We start from the raw sequence: 17,915 nt of genomic DNA on the forward strand, positions 1-17,915 counted from the left end.
ACCCTAGGAACTGATAGCATCCACAACTACTGGTAAAAGAAGCTCACCCTGCACACACACAAGAACCTAGCAAAGCAGTTCATTCGAATGATAAGGAGACAATTCCGAAGTTTCTCACTGAAGTAGTCACATATCTGAAGCCTAAAGACGAAGATACAAGAAACCTGACGAAATACCTGCCACCCAACGATCTACAAGATCCTGACCAGCAGCATAAGCAAGAAGATATCAGAACACTTAGAGAGTCATAACATAATGGCCGAAAAAGAGAAAGGATGCAGGCGGAGGAGCAAAGGATGCAAGGAGCAATTAATCATTGATGTCGCAGTTACGAAGCAAGCCTACAAGAAGCACCGCAACCTATACACGGCCTACATCGATTACCGCAAGGCCTTCGACTCCGTACCTCATAGCTGGCTAATAGAGACTCTGAAGATCTACAAGGTCAATCTGATAGTGACAAACTTTCTAGGAGCAACAATGGCGAAATGGAGCACCACAATTAATGTAGAGAACACAACCAGGCCAATCCCCATTAGTATAGGAATCTTTCAGGGTGATGCTCTGAGCCCACTGTGGTTCTGTCTAGCACTCCACCCGCTATCCACCATGCTTAACAGCAGCAAGTATGGATATAACCTCAAAGAAGGAAGAACGAACCTGTACACCCTCACCCGTACCTCATTGCTGGCTAATAAGGACTCTGAAGATCTACAAGGTCAAACCGATAGTGACAAACTTCCTAGGAGCAACATTGGCGAAAGGAGCACCACAATTAATATAGAGAACATCACAACCAGGCCAATCCCATTAGTATAGGAATCTTTCAGGGTGATGCTCTTAGCGCACTGTGGTTCTGTCTAGCACTCCACCCGCTATCCAGCATGCTTAGCAGCAGCAAGTAGGATATAACCTCAAAGAAGGAAGAACGAACCTCTACACCCTCACCCACATGATGTACAGGGATGACATCAAGCTCTACGCGGCAACCGAGAAGCAACTCCAGCAACTACTCCGGATCACAGAAGAATTCAGCAAGGACATCAGGATGGAATGTGGTGTAGACAAATGCAAGACCCGCACACTGCACCAGGGAAAATTAGTTGGCCGAAATTAACAGCTGCTGACTGTTAAAGAGATCGAAGCTATGACAGAAGGAGAGACCTACAAATACCTAGGGATGATGCAGGCTGAGCAGTTAGAGCACAAAAATATCATCAGAGACTCCGAAGCCTGCTGAAAGCAAAATTGAACGGAGGGAACACAGTTAAAGCCATAAACACCTATGCAGCTCCAGTACTAACACATACCTTGGGGGTTATAGATTGGACTAACACCGAGCTAGAAGATATCATGCGAAAGACAAGGACAATGATGACCAAGAGTCGCCAAAACCACCTGAAGTTAGCAGTGGAAAGAGGGAGGAAGAGGCCTGATAGACCGCATAGCGCAGCAGAAAACAGTAATAGTTAACCTGAAGGATTACTTCGAGAACAACACAGCACCGCTCCACCAGGCTATAAGGAAGATAGATAAGTGGTATACGCCACTCAACCTAAGCGAGGAACCCACTCCCACCCAGACGGCACAAGAAACGAAGCTAGAAAGATGGGCAAAGAAGACACTCCATGGCAGACACTACAATGACCTCCATCAAGATTACATCGATAACATTGCTTTCAATGCATGGCTCACAATCGGGACGCTCTTCCACGAGACTGAAGGATTCATTCTCGCCATCCAAGACCAGGTAATCAACACCAGGAACTACAGAAAATGCATCGCAAAGGAGCCCGGAATGTCAGATGACACATGTCGACGATCCCACCTGCCCTCAGAAGCGATCCAACACATCACTCTGTGGGATCACCCAGACTGAGTACACTCATAGAGACAACCAGGTAGCAGGATAATACATCAAAAGCTAGCGAGGAAATACCACTTGACCAAAGAAAGTCTACCATACTACAAGTACGAACTCCAGGCAGTACTAGAGACCCGAACCCGCACGCTGTACTGGTACCGCGCCATAATAACGGATAAGACAATCCCGCACAACAGACCTGACATGTGGACAAGATGGAAAATGCTACCTACCTGATTGACACAGCGGTGCCCAACACTAGCAATATCCAGAAAACACATGAGGAAAAAATTAGGAAGTATACGAACCTGAGACAAGAAGGCAAGGAGATGTCGCATATGCACGAAGTATCGACCATCCCGATCATCGTGTCAACCACCAGTATGGTGCCAAAGGCTTGACATAGCAGCCTAGCAGCAATAGTTCTCCACGAGAATACCTACAAGGAACTCCAGAAAGTCGCAATCCTGAACACCTGTACGATAGTCAGAGATTTTCTCGACCAACAGTAACACCAGACATTACAACCACCCTGTGTACTTGGTAGCAGTACCCGTCACGGAGTGGAGTCCCCCCAATAAGGGAGAAATAATAATAACAATACAATAATAATAATAATAATAATAATAATAGTACTTGGACACATTGAAGCAGAACTTTCTTGCACTCAGCAAGAGACTACGCCGATAAAAAGAGGGCTCCCAGAGGAAATGAAACAACCGAATCTTCGATGAGGACCAAAGAGGCTTTTACAGAAATCTCGGAGAAGACGGGAAAATTTTTCTGACTCTCTAAGTGGTCTGATATATTCTTCGTTATGCAGCTGCTCGGGATCTTGTAGATCGTTGGGAGGCAAGTGACTGGCCTGTATTTCGCCGGGTTTCTTGTATTTTCGTCTTTAGGCTTCAAATATGATACTCCTTCTGTGAGAAACTTCGGTATTGTCACCGGGTGCCTTATAATTCGGGTGCCTTATAATTATTATTACTATTATTATTGTTGCTCTTATATTATTTCTCCCTGATTGGGGGATTCCACTCCGTGATGGGTACTGCTACCAAGTACACAGGGTGGTTGTAATGCCTGGTGTTACTGTTGGTCAAGACATTCTCTGACCATCCTACGGGTGTTCAGGATTGCGACTTTCTGGAGTTCCTTGTAAGTGTTCTCTGGGAGACTTATTGCTATGTAGGGTCTTTGGCACCATACCGGTCGACACGATGATCGGGATGGTCGTTACTTCTTGCATATGCCACATCTCCTTGACTTCATGTCTCAGGTTCGTGTACTTCCTAATTTTTTCCTCATGGGTTTTCTGGATATTGCTAATGTTGAGCACCGCTATGTCAATCAATTAGGTAGTCTTTTCCGTCTTGTCCACAAGGGTTATGTCCGGTCTGTTGTGCGGGATGATCTTATCCGTTATTATGGTGCGATTATTACAGCTTGTGGGTTGAGGTTTCTAGTACTGGGGTTCGTACTTGTAGTAAAGTATACTTTCTTTGGTCAACTTGTATTTCCTCGCTAGCTTCTGATGTATTATTATTATTATTGTATTGTAAAATAAAATTGTATTGTATTATTATTATTATTCGTGCAGTTTAATTATTTTTTTCATCAAATCATATAATGTTAAATTATTAATGCAATCCGGTTCACTGTTAAAGTGAAATGGATTCCATTAATAATTTAATAATAAGATGAATTTGCAATTTTGTTACCAGATGAATGCACTCCTATTAATGCACTTTGAATTTATTCTTTTTTTCTGAATTTTTTTTCACTGCCCTAAAAGTATTTTTTAATCTCTAACAGAACATGCCTATAGCTCTACCCCGCCCTCCTGTAGATGCATATCCAGTAAAAAAAAAAAAAAAACAATAAAGAAAAGAAAATGAAAAACATTTCTTTTATGCAATAATATTAAAATTTGTATTTTGAGATGTGAAATAAAAATGTAACACTTCGTAGTGAAATTTTAAGGGACTGTATAAGATTTACGATTATAAATGAATAATGAGCATCAAATAAGGAAGATTAATTTTCGTTTATTTGCAGCTTTCCGTCGTAACAAGCTATATGAATATGCTATAATTCTATAATTTTTTTTTGGTTGAAACACGAGAGAGAGAGAGAGAGAGAGAGAGAGAGAGAGAGAGAGAGAGAGAGAGAGAGAGAGAGAGATTAATCAATCCGTTTTTTTTTTTTATAAAATTCTATTACATGATTAAGACAGATACAGCTGTTTTCTTAGTGATATAATTATTATATATTTTTTAATTTCCTCATATAGTCCCTCAAAAGTTCCAAAACAGAACAATATGTTTGGAATAACTTAAGCTCATTAGACTTATAAAGAATCCCTGCTATCTCTCTTCTTACAGTTCCCAGTTGCAATATTTAACAATAGGTATAATGCTTAATCCGTAATGCCAATAAGAGCCCGCAATCAGTCCTATAAAAACACCGATGGGAGCGTGACTAATTAGTGCTTTCTTCATGCTTAAATTAAAAATGTGGCTCAATGAAACCAAACGAATATTCTGCAGGCACACACAGATATTCAAAGAATCCAAATTTTAACATTTAATTGAGAGCACATAATAAAGATAAAATGAATAATATGTTTGATATGCTCTTGTATGATGATGATGATGATGATGATGATTCTTTAATTTTAAAATTAAATTACACAGCTTATGCATAATCTTTTAAACTCTTGCATAGTTATCTTGAATCATCGCAATAATGACACCAATTTAAATGTAAATTGGTATTATTATTGTGATAGTCGATGTATATGCGAGAGTTGTTTTAAATATTTATCTCTGCTCATATATGTGAATATGTGCGCATGCGTAAATGATCTAGAGTTACTGGAATATAAAAGCAAAGTAAAAATTTCATATAACATTTCAGTATTGATGAAATAACACTGGACTAATTGACTCACTTTGTTTGCTGGCAACAGTAGCAGCTGCTGCCGTAAGCATTTTCCGGCAATGTGCACAGTCTAGTAGACACAAAAGAGATCCTTTTGAGGAGTCAGATGTACGAGAAGAAGCCATCGTTTTCTGAAAACAGAACTGTTCGGAGTCAACCTTGCAGTTTGCTTCGGGTCCGATTTGAGTAGCGTACCTGTCTAGTCGTTCCTTTCATTGCTCTCAAGCAACTGTTTAGGACATAACTAACCATGAAATTATAGAGAAGAAATTATGTTTTTCTCATACCTACAGTGTAGCATACCTTTAGGACTAAGTTCCATAAAACCTAAGTAGAATGGTCCTTGACGAATCGCAATCTCGTGGGCTATGATGGCAAAAGAATACACATCACCTTTCTGTGTACCTTCCGGTGGCTGTAATGGCATGCGCAGTAGTTCTGGAGCTGTCCATAGCTTTCCTGAAAGTGGGGAGAAAAGGAACTCAGTCAATAGGCAGCAGAAGTGTGCGAGCGCGCATGTTGCATCGCTGAAGCGTCAAGCTTCTACCGTCAATAGCAGCAGCATGAGATGGCGATGAAGATTGCACTCAGGGTGGCCATGTTTTGAAAATTGGTAAGGGGACAACTTGAAACGAAATGTGGTGTATAGCATTTTTTCCTTCAAAAAGTAAAAGAAAAATATAAAATTACAATTAAAAAACATATTTTTTTATCAATCAATCAATATTTATTTGTTATATGATTGTTGTTAATATGTATTTGTTCTAATATACTGTAATATTATTTATAATAGCTGGGAAGACTCAACTTTTTATATTTTTCTTTACTTTATATATTTTTCTTTAGATTTCGCTAGTTTTAAAATTTCTTCTCCATCCGAATATTTTAAAAAGTTTTTAAATTCTGAACAGGGCGTGTTATATCTTTCACCATAAGTTCGGCTTCTAAATTTTCTAATAAAAGACGGTTTCTCTCTTTCCGCCAAGCAGTTTTCATTACGCTGAAAACTCTTCCTGAAGCATTTGAATATGGAATGCTTAATATGGAGCTTACAAGTTGAGACAAATCGTTTGCCTCAGGAAATTTTCAGAAAAATTGCACCCATTTTTTATCAACACACATTTTTTTTTCTTCATTACTAGGTGAAGAACAAAATGCCTTTTGTTCTTCACTGAGTAATGAAGACTTTCTCATTTTTCACTTGTTATTAGAATTAATTTCTAACACATCCGTTAGATTCTAATAAGAATTAATTAAAAATACTTAACGTAATATCAATAAATTAACAGTTGCTTCCTCTCTTATCGGGACAAATGATGGTATTATCGGGAAGCGGGACTTGAAGTTCTAAATCGGGATAATCCCGGCCAAATCGGGACGGTTGGCCACCCTGGTTGCAGTACAGTAAAAAAAAAAGTCATTTTGCTGGTTGCTTCTATGCCAACACGTTGAACTCTACTGTTATAATGGCGAATTTATTTCGAAATGAATAAAATTGTCATGATACCTGGTTTTAATTCTGAAATGCCATATGAACCGAATGGATGTTATGTGGACTTAACTCATTTAATATATTTAAAATTCCTGGAACTTTATATTAGCACTCTGGTTCTACAAATTTAAAATAAAATTTTCTTAGCAGGTAATTTAACTAAATGGAATTCTCTTAAAAGTAATTTGGTGTAAAAGTAATTGCTTGACAAAATCATGTATCATGTAAAATAATATTTCACCAATTTTTGTCACAAATGCATCCTACTATGATTAAAGATTAAAGTGATGACTATTAGGGCATAAACCATGAAAGTATAGAGATGAAATTACGTCAGTTAGTTCCGTAAACAAAAGAAGAAAAAAAAACTTCTCTGAATGAAGAAAATATACAAGATGCTCCATGAAATGTGGAGCCTTATCTGGATAGTTATTTTGATAGCTGTTTTGGATTTTAGGAAATGGCTACAGAGCAGCTTTTAATGGTGAAAAAAAAGGGAAAAACACAAAAATTAAACAAGAATAAACAAACGTGTAACTGGAATCAATGAACATTTTATACGTGTGTGTGTGTGCTTATTCTTATTTATTATTTTTTGCCGTTGATAACAATTTTTAAAATTTTCCTGCCACTGCTAGAACAGAGAAAGCAAGGATCACTTGTTATGAAGCATTATGCAAGTTAGAACATAGATCCATTAAAGATCTGTGGATTCATCTGAAAACAAAATTCAAAACATTGGCACATGTTGTAAAACAAAAAAACCCTGCTTCAATTAAATGTTCAGTTTGGATATGCAAATCCTATGAACCTGATTTGCATAACCAAAAGATGAAACATATTAATTAAGCAATTAAATAGTACTTTCTAAATGAGGGCATAATATATATATATATATATATATATATATATATATATATATATAATATAAAATAAAAATATATAAAAATAAAATAAAAATATAGATGGAGAAGTTATTAAACACAAAATGCCGAGCCTAGTTGAAGAAAAAAGAGAAAAAGAATGTTAAGATCCTATAAAAAAAAAAAAAAAAAAAATTAATTATTAAGTAGAATTAAATCCGAATTAATGCCGAATTAACAGGCCAATTATATGTACAAAAGCTGAAAGAAAAAGAGGGGAGGGTGATAGAGATAAAAATTATAAAATAAAAATTATAAAATAAAAATTAAAAATTGGTACATAGATCAGGTATTTCATCAGGGGGCTACACCTGATCATGTACCAAACACTGTGTTTCTATGCAAACTCATGTTGATGGAGAAGCTGAAGAAATGAAAAGGAAATAAAAAGGAAATAAAAAATATAAATTTTGACAACGTTCTTCGTGATTATTATGAGAATCTATTTATGTGCACTTATAAATCTTTATATCCCTACGGCCTAAACAATAGATTTTTTAACAAAACTCTTTTAAGCAATGGTTGTTTAAACACCAGCCACTGCATTTACAATTTATTCCATCTTAGTCATTTCTTCAATAACAATAAGCGTAGATACAAACGTGGAAATAAATCAAATCGTCATCATAGGCATATTTGGCACAATTTTCGTAATATTATTAGCTCCTGGGACAATACCATTCTTGATGTACACAACATTTCTCTTTTTCTCTTTAATATCAAAAACTCTATACTTAAAGCCTTAACTTTATTTATTAGCAATTTTAAATGTAAAAATATTCAACTTAAGCATATTATTTTAGACATCTCTCTCTTTAGACTAGGTCGCATTACTACATACAGTAATGAATACTGTACTATTAAATTTACTCATAGTTGGTTCGATAAAATTCCTTGGCATTATTTACTTAATAATCGTAATAATATTCTCTCATTTTATAATCATTTCAAGTTCAAGATCCATCACTGCTTCAACTATGAATCTCCTATTGGACTCAAAATCTGTAATTATAAAACTCTAGCTACTAATTTAGGCAACTTACAAGCTTTAGATCTTCCATGTCACTGTGATGATCCCATATATGCTCCTTACGTTGATCAACATCATAAACATATTATTACTGGTAACCTGGACATTATTAACAACATTCCACTAAAGTCCGCTATGGAAAAAGGTTTTAAATTCAGACCAGTCCATAAGGCCAACCTCAATAATATATATAAAGATATTTATCTGAATATCTTGAATTTTTGCAACAAGTTAGCATATAAATATACAATACCCCACGAAGCTTTCTATAATTGGATAAATGTCACATTTCAAGACATTAAAAAAATTATTTCTAAAACTTACTACCTTTATAATAATTCGCATACCAAATATTTTAACCTGAAAAAAGCCATCTCAGATTTACAACAAAAATTTATCATCACTCCGGTAGATAAGGCTTCTAATAACTTTGCTATCTTCTGCAAGCAATTTTATTACACCACCCTCAAAAAGGAAGTAGAAAGTAGTTCCACCTTTTTACGCTGTAATCTCGGCATTAATACCATCATCAAAAAAATTATAGCTTTGCATAAAAAATTGCATACCAAAATTCGCAATTCTACTTTGCCTTTCTTGTATATGATAGCCAAATTCCATAAACATCCAGTTAGCTTCAGATTCATCACTAGTGCCAAAAAAAGTGGCTGTTATCATCCAGATAAACAATTTTTCAAATTGTTAACTACTATCCTTATTAATATCCCTACCACCTGGATCATTAACAACAACCACAGTATCATTAAAATTTTTAATTCCAATGCATATTCCAGCATATTTAGTATTGAAACATATGACTTCACCAACTTATTTACCTCCTTACCGCATCACCTGATTGTTAATGTACTTCATCAATTGTTCCTCAAATACAAAAACGTTATATCAACAGATGAGGTCACTTGGAATAACTACATCAACCTCTGTATCCTAAACAATTATATCTATGATGGTAGATATGCTTATAAACAATCCATAGGAGTTCCCATGGGTTCACAAATTTCTAGCATAGTATCTAATCTATTTCTCCATTATTACGAACATCTATTTATTGATAACAACCCGAACCTTAATTTTTATGCATTCCGCTATGTTGATGACATTCTTATTCTCAACATTCATTTTGAAAATATTGCTAAATCTATATATCCAACTGAACTCACTCTCAATAAAGAAAACTTTGGCAACCAACATGCAAATTTTTTGGATTTAAGTATTACTTTAAATAGTCCTCCTCTTCGTCATAATTTGGAACTATTTGACAAAAGAAGCGAATTTAATTTTAATATTATCTATTTAACAAATTGGAACTCGAACATTTCGATTAAGGTTCATAAAAATATTATCTGCACACAGATTATCCGTTTAGCTAATATTAGTAGCAATCAATCACTTTTCGCTGGTGCATTAAATGATCTTTATACCAAACTTCGCAATAATGACATTCCTATTAATTTCTTAAATTTTATTATAAAAATTCTCTCTGATTACATTAAAGAAAAATTCGGTTTCACCATGTTCCACCTTGATTAGGGTTAATTCGATACTTGTATAGTTGTACATTTGAATGGTGGTATTTCCACCACTTGGAAAGTGATCACACATAATGACTTCTATTATAACTTCTATTAGAACGATGTTCGTGTTCTTTCACTTCCTAAGTTTTCTTTTCATTTTCGTAATTTAATATCAATAATTATTTATGTCCAATCTTTTATTTTCTCTATTTTATTTTGACCACAGAGGGCTCCCATAGTTCTTCTCTTCTGAGCAACTCCACCATCGTTGTCATAGTTTTCCCTCTGTTTGCATTCCATTCTTATTAATCATATTCACATAATTGTACCTTATTAATCATGATTGCATATTTTATTGTCATTTCTTAATTATATTTCACTCAACTTGTTTCTGCCAGTTATCGTATGTATTTAATTTTCCTCCTGTTCATATTTTTATTTTATTTTATTTCGTAAAATATACAATACAAGCTAGCGGTATTAATTTCCACTTCTACTAACACTCTCACAGCCAAGGCCCTCTCTATGAGGTTGGGTACTTACACCCCCAGCTTGCCTAGTATCCTTTAAACTCTTTTCCTTCTCTTTACATCTTTCTACTTTCTACTCTTCGTTTTTCCGTCCGTTGAACTATTAGTGTAATACGAGGGTGATTCGGACATTCTCACTTTCCTCTTTCTCACTATCTTCGCCTCTGTATTTTTAACTTCTTTTCCCTCCCCTACCTTGCATTGCTTCCTTTTTCTATACCGCTACCTTGTTATTTATTTATTTATTACATACTTTCGATTTAAACTGGCGTTCTTACATACTATCGACTCAATTTATTTCCAAATACACTGCGTTACTCAATTTTCTTAATTTATTTATCTAAATACACTGCGGTTGCGTTATTCAATTTATTTCCAAATACACTACGTTACTTAATTTATTAATCTAAATACACTGCGTTGGGGCTACCTCACTCATGTTTCTGGAGCTATAAAAAATTTTTATAAAAAATTTAAAAAAAAAAAAAAAAAAAATTTATATTTTTTATTTCCTTTTTATTTCCTTTTCATTTCTTCAGCTTCTCCATCAACATGAGTTTGCATAGAAACACAGTGTTTGGTACATGATCAGGTGTAGCCCCCTGATGAAATACCTGATCTATGTACCAATTTTTAATTTTTATTTTATAATTTTTATTTTATAATTTTTATCCCTATCACCCTCCCCTCTTTTTCTTTCAGCTTTTGTACATATAATTGGCCTGTTAATTCGGCATTAATTCGGATTTAATTCTACTTAATAATTATTTTTTTTTTTTTTTTTTTTTTTATAGGATCTTAACATTCTTTTTCTCTTTTTTCTTCAACTAGGCTCGGCATTTTGTGTTTAATAACTTCTCCATCTATATTTTTATTTTATTTTTATATATTTTTATTTTATATTATTTATATACATGTATCCTGTTTTGCTGCTTTGCGCATTCAGGTACACGTACTGTTTTTCCTTATTTTTCCTGTTTTTCCACATCTTTGTTTTCATATTTCATATATATATATATAATATATATATTTAATTAAATGTTATTAATCTGTAGGCAATTAGGTGTATATGGATCCGGCTACCAAGTTAGCAAATGTAGACTAGCTTTAGCCTAGGAGGCCTATGAACGTTATATAATTGAAATGGTATCAAAAATATTAAAAATGATATGATGTTAAATAATGAAAATAACAATAAAAATGCTAATAAAAAAGTAAATTGCAATAACATTCCCTCACTTGGCCATCAGTCTGCTACTTCATCTTAACATTCTTTTTCTCTTTTTTCTTCAACTAGGCTCGGCATTTTGTGTTTAATAACTTCTCCATCTATATTTTTATTTTATTTTTATATATTTTTATTTTATATTATTTATATACATGTATCCTGTTTTGCTGCTTTGCGCATTCAGGTACACGTACTGTTTTTCCTTATTTTTCCTGTTTTTCCACATCTTTGTTTTCATATTTCATATATATATATATAATATATATATTTAATTAAATGTTATTAATCTGTAGGCAATTAGGTGTATATGGATCCGGCTACCAAGTTAGCAAATGTAGACTAGCTTTAGCCTAGGAGGCCTATGAACGTTATATAATTGAAATGGTATCAAAAATATTAAAAATGATATGATGTTAAATAATGAAAATAACAATAAAAATGCTAATAAAAAAGTAAATTGCAATAACATTCCCTCACTTGGCCATCAGTCTGCTACTTCATCGGGGGCTTTGAGCAGAACGATAGCCAGACTAAAGGAAAGGAATGTCTCATACCTACCCGTTTCTGTTGTCCCCGTACCAGTTTTGCCAGTTATAAATTTTTAAGTGATAGTATTAAATTTAAATTGATTGAAAATCAATGAGATTGAATAATATGTTTAGTTTAATTTACATAAATTTTTAAACTTTTAAAATTTAAAATTAAAATTTAAATTTTTACCAACGTGTTGTCTGAAACGGCAAACTGGGATAGGTGACACAAAGCCAAACGGATATGTATCAGAATAACCGATATTAAGCTTAAAATTAAAATGAAAACGTATGCCAGTAGTATGGCAAAACTGTTGAGCGAAAATTTAAACATAATAGTTTAACATAAAGGTTAAATCAACGGGGAGGGGAAAGCAAAGGTAACAAGACTAAAATTGTAGGCGAAAGTCTCCGAATAATTTAGAAATTCAAATAAAATCCAATTAAAAATAATTCAATTAACAATTTAAAATTAAAGCCAATTTATATAAAATTTAGCGGCGCCCCCCCAAGTAAGATGCCAGTTCCAAGATATGTGAAATATCACCAATAGAGACTAAACAAACTACGAAAATAAAACAAAGTAACAAAAAATAATAGACTGACCATTATGCCCCATATCGACATAGGACCACGAGGCCAATAATAGTCATGGAATCGCTGCATTTCAATGACTGGACAAATCGTTGATAACATAGTTAACATAGTTAATCTACTCAATGTGGGTAGCTATTCAAATACTTTAGAGGATTTCAATAGCCACCTGCATTGGTGGTTCGATCGGAGGATGGGGGAGTGGTTTGGTCCTTCGATCGGTTCGCACCGCTATTCAAATCCTCTGCATTGGTGGTTTGATCGGAGGATGGAGAGGTGGTATGGTCCTTCGATCGGTTCGCCTTTGCGACGATTTGTCTAGCGATTTAAATGCAACGATTCCATGACCATTATTGGCCTCGTGGTCCTTTGTCAATATGGGGCATAATGGTCAGTCTATTATTATTTGTTACTTTGTTTTATTTTCGTAGTTTGTTTAGTCTCTATTGGTGATATTTCACGTATCTTCGAAATGGCACCTTACTGGGGGTCGCTAAATTTTATATAAATTGACTTTAATTTTAAATTTTAAATGGAATTATTTTTAATTGGATTTTATTTGAATTCCTAAATTATTTGGAGACTTTCACCAACAATTTTAGTTTTGTTATCTTTGCTTTCCCCTCCCCGTCGATTTAACCTTTATGTTAATTTAACTATTATGTTTAAATTTTCGCTCAACAGTTTTACCATACTACTGGCATATGTTTCGATTTTAAGTATAAACTTAATATCGGTTATGCATTGGACATCATGTGGAGGATTGTGTATTTTACTGCCTCTAATGATAGCTTTATATTTATTTTCCTTATATATATATATATAATTATTTTTTTTATTTTCTATATATATATATATATATATATATATTAAAAAAATATGACAAATAAAAATAAAGATGACGTAGTACGAAACGTCTGGAAAGCCACAGGCTAAAAAGGAAGATAGCCGAAAATGTAGTATATTAAAACCAGTAGAGATAACAGCAAAATAAAAATCGTTTCGACAAATCAAATGCATCAAAGCGCGCGAAGCAGCAGCAAAGGATGTCGATGTATATACAATAATAATAAATGGCAATGCTAGTAACATTAAAGGCCACAAGGAGTAGAGTAGATTAAAGATTAAAGCCAGCATAGGCTGAATGGCAAAACGGAGTTACAGACAAGACCATCAAAAGACTGAAAAACATAAATGGATGTATTTTTAAAAATAGTATCGCGTAAAGCAGCAGACAACTAATTCGTAAATTGATAAAATATTTAAGAGATAATATATCCCTTATTCATATCTCTTGATGCTGCTTTGCGCGCTTCTGTGCATTTGTCATATCCTATCCTGTTTATTTAACCTTCAAATATCTTATATGTATTTACTCTTTAATACTATCTCTTAAATATTTTATATTTATATATATGTATATAAACGGGTAACCTTATCACTAACCTTTTTACATTCGTAACAAAATTGGTTTAATTAATTTACTAATTTACTACTTCGCTAATTTAATTTATGTTAATTCATCTCCAACCTGCGACACATGGGATAAATTGCCCAACTTAATCATTTAATTTATTTAATCTTAAAAATTTTTCCCCGTTTCTTACACCAGGGGTCGCCAGTTTACACCATATACTGTAGCCCACATTCATTTTAAACATTTTATTTCTCCACAGCAGTACAGATCGCCGCGACCCCAGTAAGTTATCCCATTTCTTGCTTTTTATTCTTGTTATTCTTTACTACCAGCCTTTGTCGGGTCAGCCATGAAATATACACAGGCCCCATGTTTAAAATTTAAAATTAAAATTAAAAAAAAATAAAAAATTAACTGACTTTACCTACTTTTCACGTGTACCACGTGCGGCGTGTATTTTATGACAGAAACATAGGCTATACCCTTATTGCCGTTTCCTCCCTCGATTTCGGCGGCTGGCCTCTGATAAAGGCGCTGAGGTCACAGGATGAGCAGCACTAAGTTATTCTTATTAATTCTTATTACCTCTCCTTTATCTTCGCTCGCCGCTTTGTTCACCGTGATAGCGATTTCTGTTCAGTTCGCCCTTTGTTTTCCACAATTAGCATTACTAGTACCGTTACGGTACTAGTAATGCAATTAGCATTACTAGTACCGTATGTGGTACTAGTAATGCTAATTGCATTACTAGTACCACATACTAGTACTAGTTGGCACATTGCCTTTCACGACTACTAACGTATGTAGCAATTATGGTCGTTGGGTACTTTCTGCATATAGCAGTCTCCAAGGCCCATAAACCTTTATTATTATTTTTATTATTAATAATATCCAATACTGTTGCTTCTTTCAAAACATGTTAACTAGAGAGAAATCTTTATTGTACAGTAAAGATACAATAATATGCCCGCCACAGGCAGGAAGCCAGGGGCTTGAGAGTGATATAGGGTAAAATAAAAATATGTACAGCATAACAAAAAGATAACATACATGAAATTAACTTAAAAACATAGCATTAACCATTCAATAGATATGAGTCTACAGTATACATAGTTGTGAGGCAGACAGTATACCAAGTATGTACACGTTCATATGTACAAAGCACATATTTCAGAATATTTCACAGGCGTGCATTAAATTGTTTGGTATACGGTGTCGCATTTTCTTGTGAAACAGTTCGTCGATGTGCCTGCGACATGCCGCAGGCACATCGATGTCGATGTTTGCGGATTGCCCACTTCAGTGTCCAGTATTCGCTGGCGAGGATGGGCTTCCTGAGGGAAGGTACCGCGGAGGCTCATATTTCAGAGGCATACAGAAAGGTAGGACACACAACGGTTTTCAGATATCTGATTATAGTTTTAGCATCTGTGTTACGATAGCAGGTGGAGATATCGGTATGAGTCGACATCAGGGGCCAAACAAAAGGGGAACAAGTTCGGCCAACGAGCGCCTGTAATTGCGATCCGAAGCGAATTTTCTGGAGGTCAACTCCGATAGCAAGGCTTGTATTGTAGGAAGTACTTGGCCAGGTAGGAATCTGTCACTGATCTTCAGCCTGTTCCTTTGTAGCTGAAGAAGAGGGGTGGCTCTTAGGGAAGGAAGTGGAACATGCCACTGACATATATCCCAGAAGTCAGGGGAGTTGATTTTGCCAACCAGCATTTTGACTGTGGTCACAGTTCTCCTCATGCCGATTATTTGAGCCAGCCGCGGGATTCGAAGTGTTCGGCCATGCTGGTGGTCCTCTGTTGCGGGGGGGGGGGTCGATGTTTGCGGATTGCCCACTTCAGTATCCAGTATTCGCTGGCGAGGATGAGCTTCATGAGGGAAGGTACCGCGGAGGCTCATATTTCAGAGGCATACAGAAAGGTAGGACACACAACGGTTTTCAGATATCTGATTATAGTTTTAGCATCGGTGTTACGAAGATGTTGACGGGCAATCCAGCGCATTCGGCTGATCTTGCGTAGAACACATTCGATGTGAGAGTTTAACTTAAGGTTTGGGTCGAAGGTTACACAGAGATCTTTGTGTTTAGTTACACTTGAAATAATTGCACCTTCCAGTGAGGGTTGTATGAAAGTGGGACACTTCTTCAGAGAGAAAACCATAACGGATTTTATTACAGATTTCCAATGCGATCACTCCTCTGTCGGCTGATGGTGCTATTTCCGTTAGGAACTTTATATCGTTGGCGTAGGTAATAACATCCTCTCTGTTACACACAAACGGAATAAGGAGGGCGGTAAAAGTAGCCCCGATAAAACGCCACCTTGCGGCACACCTGCATTGATGGATCGGGTATAGTAGAGATTGCGATGAGTGAGGTACACCGTTCTATTCCAGAGGAGCGAGTGCAGAAAAGTAAAAACGTAACCTTTGATCCGAAAGAAATTGCTTAGGAGATTCAGAAGGGCTGAGATGCTGAAGCTATCAAAAGCAGCTTCGATATCGGCATACACAACCGCCATTTCTGATCTGGCCTGAAATGCATTTAGAATTGCCGTTTGGACTGTCAGAAGGTTAGAAACAGTTGATCTATTAGGGAGAACATAATGGAGTTGCTTTGATGGTTGTGGAAGAAGATGGCGTGTTATATGCGAAAGAAGGACTTTTTCCAGTAGCTTTAGGAGCGTGGATGCGGTGGATATCGGTCTATAGTGCTGCAGCTGGCTTGATAGTTGAACTTTAGGTAGTGGGGCGAGAGCGTATTTGCTCCAGGATGCGGGAAACACTCTATGAGAGAGGATGGAGTTGTACAAGTAGATGGGTGTCCATTGTTGCCCCGAAGTGGGAAGGCAGAAGGCAAGTGCATTTCTCAAGAGGTCCTTCAGCTCTGTCAAGAGCGTTGGGCGACGTCCTCCAAGGGTAGAGTGACGTTCGAATTGCTGTCTGATGTTACTAAGTTGGAACAGATACGGAGGTTGCCTAAGCTTGGAGTCTTTCAAGCTATGGTTGTTACAGGACACGGACTTCGGTTACGACTTCATCAGTTGGGCCTTGCGGACAGTGATCGCTGTCGCTGCGGGCAGACTGAAGATAGTCAGCATGTAGTTTTTCAATGTAAATTATATGACATACCAAGGCGAAGGCTTCTTAGCCGTTTAGGGGTTTCCTCTCCCCACGAATTGCAAAGGCTGTTTTAGGATGAAAGTATGTATAAAGTTTTCATATCATACTTAAAAGACGTAAATATTATTCGTAGTGCTCAGGGCACTACTTGAACCAAGTAGTTTCATTTTATCCTCACATGCTTGCGGATGTTAGCATTGTGTTGCAACTGCTTATATAGTTGTATTATATGTATATGGTACTGTTTTACCTCTAAATTGATGTACATTTAACTTTTAGACTTCTAAATTTAAATAGTTTTCTAGATTGTGGTTTAGATCAAGGCAATCTGAATTCTATTAACATAGAGCTACAAAGCAGTGCAAATAAGAGTAGTAGCGACCTGGCTCCACGACGCTAGGGATGGTAAACGTCCCAGCGGCAGGGCGAGCGTCCTTGCCGTTCGCAAGGCTAAATAGGTCGATGTAAATAGTTAAATTGCGTTGTTGAGCCTTCGCTCAGGGAACGCTTCAATGAGTGTAAATATGATGATGATGTACAAGTACAGCAGAGGATCAAGGATATATGGACTAAGGCACTTTACGATGAAATGAGTGACTTTATCGTCGTCAGCGGTGCATGACGGACACAGCGAATTAGAATTAGTATTAGTAATGACTGCATGGTGCAAGGAAGACAAAGGCTTATGCTGCACCAT

At 35.8% G+C, this 17,915-nt stretch overlaps 1 protein-coding gene across 3 annotated transcripts in view; it reads right to left on the reverse strand.

Moving 5' to 3' along the window:
- Positions 1-17,915, reverse strand: part of LOC150088279 (atrial natriuretic peptide receptor 1) — a 1,689,763-nt gene that overhangs the window by 1,020,628 nt on the left and 651,220 nt on the right. For all 3 annotated transcript variants that reach the window (XM_090369441.1, XM_090369442.1, XM_090369440.1), the window contains one exon: positions 5,111-5,266. In XM_090369441.1, the coding sequence (XP_090225567.1) occupies positions 5,111-5,266 (156 nt within the window). The remainder of the gene's footprint in view (positions 1-5,110; positions 5,267-17,915) is intronic.

The sequence above is a fragment of the Mastigoproctus giganteus genome, chromosome 3, assembly GCF_048544385.1.
Source record: "Mastigoproctus giganteus isolate SK-2022 chromosome 3, ASM4854438v1, whole genome shotgun sequence".
NCBI classification, from domain to species: domain Eukaryota; kingdom Metazoa; phylum Arthropoda; class Arachnida; order Uropygi; family Thelyphonidae; genus Mastigoproctus; species Mastigoproctus giganteus.